The 12,744-nt window shown below is 42.4% G+C and overlaps 1 protein-coding gene across 13 annotated transcripts in view; it reads right to left on the bottom strand.

Annotated features, from left to right (window-relative positions):
• Positions 1 to 464: 464 nt before the first annotated feature.
• The window catches only part of LRCH3 (leucine rich repeats and calponin homology domain containing 3), a 62,700-nt gene continuing 50,420 nt past the window's right edge, over positions 465 to 12,744 (bottom strand). For 11 of the 13 annotated variants that reach the window (XM_042042676.1, XM_042042677.1, XM_042042685.1 and 8 more), the window contains 3 exons: positions 11,440 to 11,577; positions 9,311 to 9,388; positions 465 to 7,042 (listed from right to left, as the gene is read on the bottom strand). In XM_042042676.1, the coding sequence (XP_041898610.1) occupies positions 6,842 to 7,042; positions 9,311 to 9,388; positions 11,440 to 11,577 (417 nt within the window). In that variant the 3' untranslated portion in view covers positions 465 to 6,841. The remainder of the gene's footprint in view (positions 7,043 to 9,310; positions 9,389 to 11,439; positions 11,578 to 12,744) is intronic. The other 2 variants (XM_042042679.1, XM_042042690.1) reach the window with 1 other exon arrangement.

Here is a 12,744-nt window from a genome sequence, read left to right as displayed (position 1 = left end):
AGATGAAAAGGGGACTAAACATTCTGGCTAAGAATAAACCTTTCAAATGCAGCGGGGTCAGGAAGCAGGGGTGTGAATTTTACACTTCAAACCCAAGACAGGCCAAAAGCAAAGGATGAGAACAAGGAGCAACAGGACTGGCAGCAGGAGATCCCAAACCCAGAATGTGTAATTTACACAGAGAAGGAAAAAACAAGAGGCCATGGAGGAAGAAGCAAAGGATTCTGTACCAAATGAGTGTCTGGGGAAGGTTAAAAATACCCCCCAAAAAAGCTGTTGATGTGGCTGCAGAGTATGTGTAAAAATGCTGGAATTTTCCTGTCCTGGTTAACTACGAAAAGTAGAAAACCAAAGTAGGTCCATCAAATGCCAACTGGGATGATGTGGAAGGGGAATAAACACCTGACACAGAGGATGGAACTTTTGTTGACGCAACAGAAAAACAGCAGGAAGAAACACTGCAATTCATGTAAGTTTTAAAACTTTATTTCAAATACTCATGGTTTCCTTTTATATTATCAATGTGCTAGAAGGTCACACTACTGGCAGAATACAGGCGATTTAAAATATACAATATTCAGACACATTTATATGTAACAGAAATTATGGAATGTATTTACAGACATACAGCATGGGATGAAGCTTTAAAATCCTTTACTCTATTACTTACACGTTTACACTGTTTTCAGAAATAACAAAATTAGATCACTTTGTAGAACATCACAGTATCTATACAAAAGGATTTTCAGATGTCCAAATTCACCTTACAAGTCCTCTGTTTCTAAAACAGTTTTTCAAAGAACCATTTATAGTCATAAAGGGGTAAGAATACCATTTGCCATCCTGTTACTACCAAGAACAGAGGTGCTCTGGTGCTTGTCCCTGATGGATTTTAAGCAGGACACCAGGGGCGGGGCCTTTACAAAAGCCTCTCCTTCAAAGGGGGAACCCCCAGCTGCTCTGCCCCAGCCCCCCAGTGCCATCAGGGGCTCCCGAGTGCCTGAGCGACTCCACCTGGAGTGTGTGACCTTGCAGAGCCTCAGACACTGCTCAGGGCTTGCCAGGTTTGAGGATGGAGTGTCACACCATGGAGATAGTGTAGGAACACCAGCAGCACAGAACACTGAGGTGGATCCCTCCCACATCCTCCAACGCAAATGCCCCAAAGAGGAAAGACAATCTTTGCTTTAACACACAGAATAGAACTTTATACATGTTTTCTTTCAAATATTCTTTTCATGGGATACAACAAAAATTGCACATAACTACACTGAAAAATCCCAACCCATTTTGCAATAGAGAACTGAAGTGGGTTTGGTGTAACACATTAAAGAAACCGTATGATGAAACTTCAGGTTTGGACTTTTGTCCTAAGCATCTGGACAAGATTTAGTGCTTGCCAGCCTGAAAACACAGGATCATGTCAAACTAACACGATTCCCTACACGGAAACTGCCAGAGTGAACGTCGCTCACAATGAAGTACTCAGTTCCAGGGACCCTGTGCCTGCCTGGCCTCCAGCCACAGCCCTTCCCCAGGCCTGGCTCGTGCTGAGCCGTGGCTGTGAGCCACAGGTGGCCATGAGCCCCTCACAGCTGTGACCCACACATAGCAATAGGAAACGGCTCCTTCCTGCAGGCCAGACTCGAGCCCCCACCCATTAAAAACTACTGTTAATTAAATGAAAAAGCTTCCACCAACCTGAATACTGTTAAGTTTCATTTTCCTTAAGTGCTGGAGCAATCACCACACCCTCGAAATTCCAGGAAGGGAATGGTTTTCTTCAAACAGGGGTATTTAAATAGCCCATGATGGGTGTGCTGCTAAATGCAACGTGTCCCTGTAACAGTACAGCTGACCTAGTGCTGGAAACCAAGATGAAGCCAGTGCCTCCCTCTCTCTCAAATTACGTGCAGAGACAAACACACCAGGAACACTCTGTCTGTGTCTGAGGTGTTGCCTGCAAGTGGCAGCCCCTTCCCCCCAGCGAACTGCAGCAGACACTTCAGACACGTCTGTGTAACCCTGCAAGAATGGCCAGCGCTGCTCACCAATGGCATTAAGTGAAACAAGAGCTACTTAAGGGGGACAGAATGCCTGAGTGGAGCTGCTCTTCCAGTGGGTACTGTGAGTTCCGGGCACATCCACGCCCTGCAGGGCTCAGGGCGCTGTGCTTACCCAGCATGAGGAGGTTTCTCTTTGCAGCTGGGGACTTTTAAACACCCTCCAGGTGTTCTCCTTCACGTACAATGTGACCAACCAATGCCAATAAGAAGCAACTGGAATAATTATGTGAAATAGGTGATTCATCAATCACCACAATGGCTCTTGAAAGAAATACATGAAGCAAAACAAAATGGAAACAAAACTGCAAATCAAAAGGGGAAAAATGCAGCTAAGACCTGTCCTTGGCAGCTCCCACAGCAGGTTTACTTCTGCAAAAATGACTTTTAGCTAATTTGTTCACATTTCATCTTCCTTTATCTGCATAAAATCCTCTCGGTGTATTCTCTTTCAAATGTATCCCCAGGTGGAATACGGCTGATGCGTGGAGCTGCTTTCAGAACCCTCACGCACTATGGAGTAGTAGCATAGTGTTCAGGGATGCTTTAAATTGGGCAACACCTGACAAAGGAACTGCATGAGTGGAGAGCTGGATTTTCTGAGGTCTTTTTGTGGGGGAGAGAAAAGTATTGTTAATTGACCTGGTAGTGAGCTTGGCCTTGTCAGGAGGACCAGAGCATAGGGACCCGTCTTTATTTTGCACATCAGCTTTCCAGGAAAACAAAACTTGTCAGCTGCCTCTCCCACTCCTGTACACTGAATTTCCATTTTTAAGTTAAGAAAAAGAGGAATGAAAGAATAGCACTTCTGTAAAACATCTCTCTACATAGTAAATTCCAACGAATAAAGGGTTTTACTGAAATCCTTGTCAAACCCTTCAGAGCTACATTAGCACAGATGCTGCTCTGACAACAGCCAGCCCACCTGGGGAACTTGGGAACTGTGCTCGTGACATGATCCATTCTGTGCCTGCAGGGATGCTTCAGCCCCTCATAAATGTATTACTTGGTACTGGGCTTCTAATGACCAGCAGGGCAGGCTGGCATTGTTCCCATTGCAGGGAAAGGCATGGGATTCTGGTGATCCCACAAAACCACCAGAAAGGGATGTGAGGACAGTGGAGATCTCCCTCCACTGCTGTTGGAAAAGTGCTTAGACATGTTAAAACCCAAACAGAAAGTGAACCCAGCAAGAATGCTGATGGGATTAATCCCATTTGCACAGAGCTGACTTAGTATCTTTTACTAAAGTGTTTCTGGTAGAGAAAACATGCAGTAATTTTTCCATTGGGAAAAAAAAAAAAAAGTGTTTTATTCCTTCAATTTTCAGTAATGAAGACATGCCAATGCAAGTGACAGCTGTGTGAGGTTTGACCCTGTTATCAAACACTGCAGGTTAAGATTGTGTGATGCAATTTTTAAAATAATAGAAATAACCATTCTTTGGAGGCAAAGAAACACCATTACCCTGTGGGTAAGGAATGAAATTTAATTCCCTGTGTGCCCACTGCAGCAACACCCTTTTTTTACAAATTCCCCTAGGAACTGCTTTACAAACTCTAAACCCATTTCTTCATCCTGCAAGGTCAGTTTCTACAGCTGGCTCCAACAGCCAGCCACTGGAATTCCCTGCCCTCCTCCCAGTGAACTCTCATTTTTTTTAAATAAGAGGCAAAAATATTGATAATAAAAAATGTTACTGGAAACTCTTGTGATCTCCAAAAAAAATGGAGAAATGAAGTAAAACATTCCTGTCAGGAATCACGAAAACTCATTTCCTTAGAACAGAGCTCTGTGTGTTTGGATGCACTGCATGGGCAGTAAAGTCTTCAGGTCCTTCTGCTTAGCCAAGGTAACCCAAAAGGTCCCGGAGGTCTTTACACAGCAGACAAGTGGTGAAGTGGCTGCTGCTTTGGGGGTGCCAGCTCCAGGAGCGCCTGGACAGTCACAGCTACCTGTGTCAAACCCTTCTCTTCTAAAATATGCAGAGGCAAACATAATTGCTCCTGAATGGGGAACAAAACAAAGACAAAAACAAAATGGATGAAAACCACTCAACTGAAAAGAAAAAAAATTTAAGCAAAAGGTGACTGAAATATGAAATGTTATGGACAGGCAGCACACACACACAGGGGTAGGACATGAGATTTCTGCTTGTGACAAAGGAACCATGACCTTGACTATTCATGGAAGGTGGCCTTGGGCTAATCTCTGTGTTCTTTTTCTACAAATAAGAATTTGAAAAAGGATTGTGGGAGGAAAGGGGAATAGCAAATTGTCCTCCATCTCTGCCCACGCTGAGATGGCAGCAGTTTATGAAACCAAAACAGATGAATGTGAGGAGGGGGAAGCTTTGCCTCAATATGATCAATGTGCTACAACACAGAGCAGGAGAGGAACCACAGCTTCCTTTCCAAATCACACCTTTTGGAGAGTCCTCCTGGGACAAGCCTGTTCAGCTACAGCGGTGAGGGAAGCCCTGCTGTGGAGCAGGGAATGAGTCACTACCACTCACTCACCTCCCCGAAGTGCCCCCGCTTAGTGGGCGGCCCCCAAAATCATCCTGAGGAATAACAGTAATACGCAAAATGCAAAAAGAGGTTTCAAAGTGTTTATTAATAGTTGTGCTATTCTCAGTCTAAGATGTATTTAAAGCCTCATCCTACAGAAGTCCTTGGCACCTCCTGGCCATCCTCACTCCGCAACAGTCAGGATACATGTCCAACAGTTCTCTGTATCCGCAGAAAACAACCCAAGTGTGTCCTTCCTATAGAGCTACAGAGACTATTTTTCATGTGTTATTTTCATATCAATTGGCATTTCTCCACTCCTTGAGTCTTTACTGATTTTTGAGGTTAAAGAAATCCTTCAACAGTGGCAGCCAACACTCCTCCCGCAAAGCTCCGAGCAGAGAGAAAACAAGTGAGCCCCAACTGCAATTCTTACAGAAAGCCATATGCTCAGGCTAAAATACATTTTTCTTCCAGCAAATGTGTGTTACTTTGAGAAAAGTGTGCTTTTTGAGAAAATACTTGTAAACTTGAGTGAATATGCCTTATCTTTTTTCTTATGTATGCAAACAGATAAGGGGGAAAAGCTTTGGAATGACTCCATACCACACACAGTAATGACAAACAAAATTTAAAAACTGGAAGGCACTGTTAGTGTAAAACCCCTTGCAGCTTTTATCACAGTGTTCATTAGAAGTTAAGAAACACAGGAACTGAGTTCATTTTAGTTCACACCAGTAAGCAGTGCAAAAACAGCTTACTCAAATATAAAACAATCTCCCCCTGTCAAAGGTCCCTTCTTTACTCGGTGATGTTTGGCTTGGACAGAACAGTTTGTGTGACTTGGACAGAAGGCAGCAGCTCTGTTACTTGCTCCTTTGATAAATACTCACTTCATGGTACAAGAGCTTGTGAGATCCACATACACGTAACACATTCTTACTGGTAGTGACCACATTTGCAACTGAACTCCTGTGTACCTTAAACTGTACTTCAGAGGTGTTCCAGGTTATGGCTGGAATGCCAACACCACTTGCACTGGGCTTCTGAGCCATTTACTGCACTTGCAGATTTAACAGAAATTTGTTGAAGACACATTTGGAACAGCCATGTCCTGAACACTTACCTGTCACTGGTCTCTGAGCAGAGCTCCCTGAATCGATCTCCACTCTGAGGAGACACGGTCTGTTACACACATGGGGAGTGCCCTGAAGTTCTGAAGTGTCCCTGAGACATTAAAGCATTAAAGCACCAGGATGCTTTCCCTGGGGAGGGGGAAAGGCTGTGAAGCTTTATGGAAGACTACCTGAGTTTTGTAAAATAGTGAAGAGTGCTTGTGCAGCCGGGACTTATATTTGTGCAATTGCATGATTACAAGTGTTTCTGAAAATGACAGGGTAAGAGGAAGAAGGGAATAAGCATGGAACAAGCTTGGGTTGGGGTGCCCCAGATCAAGTGGCAACTCAACAAGTTTTTGTAAGTTTTATCCAGAGCACAGTAAAATGCTGTGGCATTCTGTAGCACCTGACATAATCTTAAAGATTTTTCTTTCTGTGCCAGAAAACTTTTATCTTAAAGCTGTTGAGGATGAATTTCTCTGAAATTTTTCTGCTTGAACTGTTATAAAGTTCAAGAATCTCAGGATTCATTGACAGCTGTTTTAAAAATCCTGTCTCAGAGTAATACAGCAGAGTCTATAAATTTGAGAAATCAAATGCTCTCAGAAGCAGGATAAAGGACTGGGGTAAAAAAAAAATACAGCTAGAAAGTTCTGTGGACAACACTTACCAGACCATGTCTCCTAAGACTGCAAGATCTCATCAAGAACACTGACATTGAAAAAAATACTTCACATTGTTTAACATTTTTCATCAGATAATCCTCAAGCACTTTACCAAAGTGGTTGCAATTCCCATTATACAGATGGGGGAACAGAGGCACAAACTGACACTGCAGTTTTCACTACACCACTGGTCAGCAGACAACAGCATGCACCATGTGTCCTGACCCCAGCCCTTGCTCGAGCCCAGGGACAGCTCCTCCTCCCTTGTAAAGCATTTCATCTGCTCAATGTGACACAGCAAATACAAATGAGAATTGGGTCACGGATGGTGGTGTGGGTGCACCAATGTGTTTGCACATCATACTTGTCACCTCTGTCCCATCCGTGGGAAACAAAGCACTTCATACACACAGTCTTGGCAAAGCCCAGAATCTGTTCCCAAGCACTGGAGTGACAGAGGGAGGAAGCAGCACCACTATCCTTCACTAGAGGAAAAAGACCCAGCGATAGAACATACAGAGCGTTAGCATTAGAGTACAGTAAAACACCACAAAGCCCCAGAGCTGAACGGAAAGGGACACAAGACTGGATTCTTCTGAATCTGTCCCCAGGGAAAGAAGAGTCTCAACTGTTCTTTTAACGCTGAGGTTTAGCTGGAGAATGTCAGAAGGGGAACAAAGATTGTCCTGTCCAGAGTGTGTGAGCAGGAAGGGAAAACAGACAGAAAAAAAAGGTCAGTCAGTTAGCCATAGCAACATCCACAAAGCAGTTATCAGACATCTCAGATACAACCTACACATTCGAGAAGCACATCACAGCTGGTTAATTCTCACATAGAAATCTGCATGACTCCCACTGCAAAGAACTCAATGTCAGTGTTTAGTGTTCAGTGAGGTGCCTGTCACCTCTACAGCTACAACATGTAACTATTCCTTGTTGTTAAAAACAGCAGTTTACACAAGCCTTAGTGAAACCCATTTTTCTCCAGAAGTGAAGAGGTTTCAGGTGTCTGAGATGCTGCTGGCACTGGGTACTCACCAAAGTTCAGCCTTCACAGGTAACTTAATGAAAACAGCAGGACAAGGAATTATTTATGTGTAACCGATGCTTGAATGCAGCATCCTGCAGAAATATCTATTACTAAATTAGTTTAAGACTTCTCTAACTATTCCCATTGTGTTATCTCTTGTCTCCCTTTCCCACAGGTAACTGCTAATAATCAGTGAAATCTAGATGCATGGATCAACCTGTTCAGCTGAGGGTTCCCTTTGATCCAAGGGCTTTAAAACCACCAAAGTCCCACAGAAATTGCTGCTCTGCTGTGGTGCCTGTAATTAGCCCTTTCTGAAAGTAGCCTTCCCTTAGAAGGCAAGTATTCCTACATGGATCTATGCTTTCAGAAAGCCTTTTATTTCTGTAATTGGAACTGAAATGAAATAAAAAACCTGCAGGCAACTTTTCAAGAAAAACATACTAGGCCACCCCACCATTCTTACATACAGGTATCTTATGTTCACATCTCAGTAGAGTTGTAATGCAGACATGTGAGAGCAGCTTTGGCATTCAGGAGGGGTATTTTTCTAAGTTTTCCCAGAGAGACCCTCCTTGAACTCTTTCACATTAAAACAAGATATATGAGAAAAATAAGAGGGCCCTTCACAGTAGGGGTAGCAGATGGAGCAGCCTGGGTTTACAGGGGACTTTTTCTTGATTGGCCTTTGTGTTTGTTTGTTTTTAATTGTGGGTCATTCCAGTGATCTGCTTTGTACTGCAATCCCATAAAAATTTTATCTTCATACTTGAGGGAACTATAAATAGGGAAGCTGGGATGGAACTGCACAATTTTGCCCCAGATGAATTTCTATGCAGTTCTGCTGGGATTAAAAGTCCAAAGTTTCTTAGGAGACCAAAGCAGTGCAGGATCTCCCAGCACTAACTTACAATTCCCTAGCCCGTTCCAACACGATTCACCACTGAGCCATGTGAAATTGCCAGGCAGCTCAATAAACAAGTCATCCTAAAATCCCAGTGACTCAAATGTTTGCAAGTGATCTGAAAACACCAGAAAATCCTGCATGACTCAAGAACTGCCTTTAGAGGTAGCTGAGAAATGAGTTACGGGGTCTACTTCTCCCTTTCACAATACAAAAGAAACCAGCACCTACAACAGAAACACCAATGCTCAGCAGTGTAAAAATCCAAATCAATTAGTGCACTGGAAGGGAAATTAAGAAAAATATAATGTATTAAAACTATTTGTACTGAGACAGCCGCTGAATAAGACAAAGTGCAAAGGACAGGACAGCATCAAACAGGATAACTGGACCAACAAGACTATTTCATGTGTTTTCACCTCCTAGATCTTACAAGTTTCAAAAGGGGACAAGGAATACCAGAAGACAGACTTCTACCACTGGAACACAGCAAAAGTAGGAACTAAGCAAAGACAGCTATCATCAGAGAAAGGCCAATAATTCTGTGACTTGTTGGTAAGACAGTAAAGACATTCATGTAAGAGAATTATTGTGAAAGATATGAAAAGCTTTGAGATAAAAAAAAAACCATGTGCAAACCATCATCCAGATTTTATCCCACTTTTAAGCTGTCACATATTTAATATTGAGAAAATGTAACTGGTTTTATAGGACCCACCAGTTCTAAAGGCAGACTTGAAGTCCATCAGCTATTATGAATTTGAGGAACAATAGTTACATGAATCTGTACTAAAATATGAACTCTATATACTACACTCTGATAAACTGTATCTGGCTTCATTTTACTTTGGAAGACCATGCAAGGTAAGTCTGATCCATACTGCAGAACAGTTTGTACCTGACCCTTCTAAACTTTTAATTATTTTGTTTTAATCCAATCTTCCAAAGAATGTTTTATTTTCTGAAGGACCAGACAAAACTGCATCTGAAACATTGTATCAGGATAGCAGAAATACATACCTGAGGCACTCCAATCCTTCTGCAAGCTTCCAAGAAATTCTCCACGTTTCGTCTGCACTTTGCCATTGTAAGTCTAGGCTGCAAAGAAGCAAAGGCATACAGTGTTCTTAACTGGCAAGGTTTTAAAAGATTTTTATTTTTTATTTAAATAAAACTCATAATAAATTTCTTTGCCAAAAACACGGCGCTGACATAAGCTCATCTAATTCAAAGCACACTCTGCTAAAGTTTGCTTTTCTTAGAAAACCATCCCAGTTTTCAAAGCTGTTTTATGAAAAGCTAAGTTATGAATGCTGGATGATTTAAAAAAAAGGACAATTCTAAGCCCTGCAGTATTTATATACACAGTGTTATATAAAACTGGCTAACACTTTTAGTGACTACAGTATGATCATTTTAAAAATGTCTTTTGATGAAATGCACATCCATGGCTTTCATGCTGTGATTTCAGAGCAATTCCATAACATAAAGCAATCTAGAGTCTGTTCTGGATTACTGTAATGCAAAAATATATAAATATCAAACCATACTTCAATTAAAAAAAGAAGAAAAAAAATAAAGGCTAGATGAAACCAAAAAATAATGTCAGAAAACTGGAAGTGAAGCTTGCTTCTTGTCAGCCTCTTGTAGACGTGTTTGATGGAGCTGTTTGAATTGCACTCACTGGCATTTTTTCAAGTGAGGTTTTTTCTGCAGTCAGCTTTCACACCTCTTCAGACATACCACAGCACAGGCTCTGTTTTGCTCTCAAAACTTACTCTCTTCTGGTTCAAGAGACACAAGCTCCCTGCTCCTCTGAACACACACTGGAGCAGCAGGCAGCAGCCTCCATGTGTTTGACACTTCCATAAGTAATGGGGTTTCTTCTGTCCCCTTCACGTGCTGTGTTTCCCCACCAAGGAAGCAGGTTAAAGGCCAGCACTGGCCTCTTTATCCCGAAGGACCAAGTGAGTACAAAGATCACATTGTGCCTGGGGCATGACATGATGCCTCATCTGCTCCTGGAGCACGAGACTCAAGGCTGCCTCCTCCTTGGGATTCACATGACAAAGCCATGATTTAATTCCTAACACAGAACATTCAGCTGCACATCAAACCAGGCCATTGAAAAGATCTCACTGATGCAAGTCTGCTGAGCAGTGGCTCCCTGCCTTTACTTGGAATGGTCCCACAATCTGCCTAAAATGTTGGTGCATCCAGTTCAGTCGTTCTCAAAATAATGGGGCCATCTGCCTGGTCACATCCAGTGCCAGGGATACAGCCACAATGACACACTTGGCAGCCCTGGAAGTGCCAGTTCAAATTCCAATCAACACGAAGACTCACTCCAAAAGAAGGATAAGTGAAGATTTATGTGCATGTTTCAACTTCTACCCCAAGGAACAATCTCCAGTTTTTTTTTCCTTATTCATACAATTTAAGGGTGCATAACAAGCAATCTGCCTGTCCACATTACTTCCAAGTGGCTGATCCTAAATATTTTCACTGAACTTTCTGACTTCCACAAACACAGACTGGATAAATAATCTGTTGTTATCTCACAGATTTTGACCTTTCTCTAATTCTGTGCTTTCCCTACATAATAGACAGCAATACTTACCTCCTCTAAATAGTCCCCAGACACAGCCACCTTTCTTTCCTGTTATTACAAAGCTATGACTGGATTTGTTTTGTTCCAGGAGATGCTGTTCTCCAAGTAGCTTGAGTGTGTTCTGCTAAAATTCCTAAGCAGAAGAATTTGTTGTGCTGTGAAGTAGATACAGGAATCAACTTGGTCTCTGCCTGTTTCACTGTCTTGTGTAGTGGGATCCTACTTGTTTTAATTCCCTACTACGTCTTCCTGAACTTCTCAGACATTTTGTAAAATATCCTATTTCAGTTTTCATGCTGAACTGTATCTTATTTCACTAGTTTTGAAGTTAACATGCTTAGGGAGCACATGAAAATGTTAACATTTCCTTACAATCTGCCAGAAGTGACACTACAGACCTTTTTTAAACAGCACAGACAGTTTTTTGTCACATACATTTACTGAGGAGAATGCTGAGTTCAGTGTCTGTCTGGATTACAGGACTTTGCAGGATATCACTTTGGACAGCTATAAAGCAGTGTCACTGTTACACACTTACAACAGCAGGTGAGGGCACGTGGATGCTAGGGACAGAGCGGGGCCGCACGTGGTTGGCCAAGTGGCACAGAACGACGCCGTCCGTGAGAGCCGCCCCGAGGTCGCTGGGCAGCGACACCTTCAACCGCGACTCGATGTTCTGTGGGAAACCAACAGGGACACACGTGGGAGCTGAGAGATGCATTCCTCCAGCCGGTTCATTCTGCACAACACTTTGTACGAGGCAGAGTTCCTGCGTTACAACTCTGTCCATCCTCATGGCATTTCCAACCAGCTTTCTGAATAACCCCAAGGAAAGCCCTGCGCATTGCTGTGGCCCAGGGCTGGCCACAGTCTGGGAGCAATTGAGTTCAATGAAGAGCAGTTTTCATTGTAGAGCACAGTGAACTAGTACAACCATTATTCAAAAATAATGGAAATCAGGATCTAGGAACAGTATTCCTAACCCTACATATTCTCAGAGAACAGTTCTGCCAAGGGAAGTGAAAATAACTGTGGGTTGGAGGACAACACAGTTAACAAAAGACAAGACAATATTTTTGCCTTTTAATAAAAACTGAACTATTTGGCATAAGCAGTCCTTTAAAAAGAAGGTAGATAGCATTTGTTTAAGAGAATGAATAAAAATTTAATTCAGGCTTTCAAACTCATTTAAAATGCTGTGTGAATGTCGTCAAGTTGTAATACTGTATCTATATTTTTAAGTATTAAAAAAAGATTTAGGCTTACCTGGGGAGCAGAACAAGAGACAGACTACATAAAAAGCAATCTGAGATAATGTAAGAGAGGGTCTGCAAACACCACCAAGTTTTGTTTTATCTAAGGTAACCTTTCTCCTTTTAGAGAAAAGAAAATTGTCCTTACTTCAACACTTCCCCCACAAAGAGAGGGAATTTTCTCTGTCCATTTGGGATGCTTATGGCTTTTAAGATTAGCTTCAATAAGGAAATTCTTATTTATTGGGAAAATCCAAGCAATTAATCACAGCACCTCACAGAATCCCTTCATGCTCTACAGAAAAGTCTGGGGCAAAGCAGAGCAGAGCACGGCACCTTAATGCCATGCAGCATTTTCAATATTCCTGTTTACTGTCCTTGTGCCTGGGCATGAACCAGGACTGTGGTGGCCTCGGGCAGACAAAAAGCACAAATATAAGAAACATTTGTGTCTCAAATGTTCTGCACTTAACTAAGGATAAGGCAAGAATCAAGAGACCGATCTAGAGCACACAAGGAAACCATGCTGTCAGCACGACTGGTAGCAGTCTCTGCACTCCATCTGCTTTTCTGTCAGCTTTACAGCAAAA

The sequence above is a fragment of the Corvus kubaryi genome, unplaced genomic scaffold, assembly GCF_017639235.1.
Source record: "Corvus kubaryi isolate FWS band 111438036 unplaced genomic scaffold, C.kubaryi_AGA036_p1.0 37397, whole genome shotgun sequence".
Lineage (NCBI taxonomy): Eukaryota > Metazoa > Chordata > Aves > Passeriformes > Corvidae > Corvus > Corvus kubaryi.
Note: the sequence above shows the minus strand (reverse complement) of the source record. Positions and strands in the feature narration are given on the sequence as shown.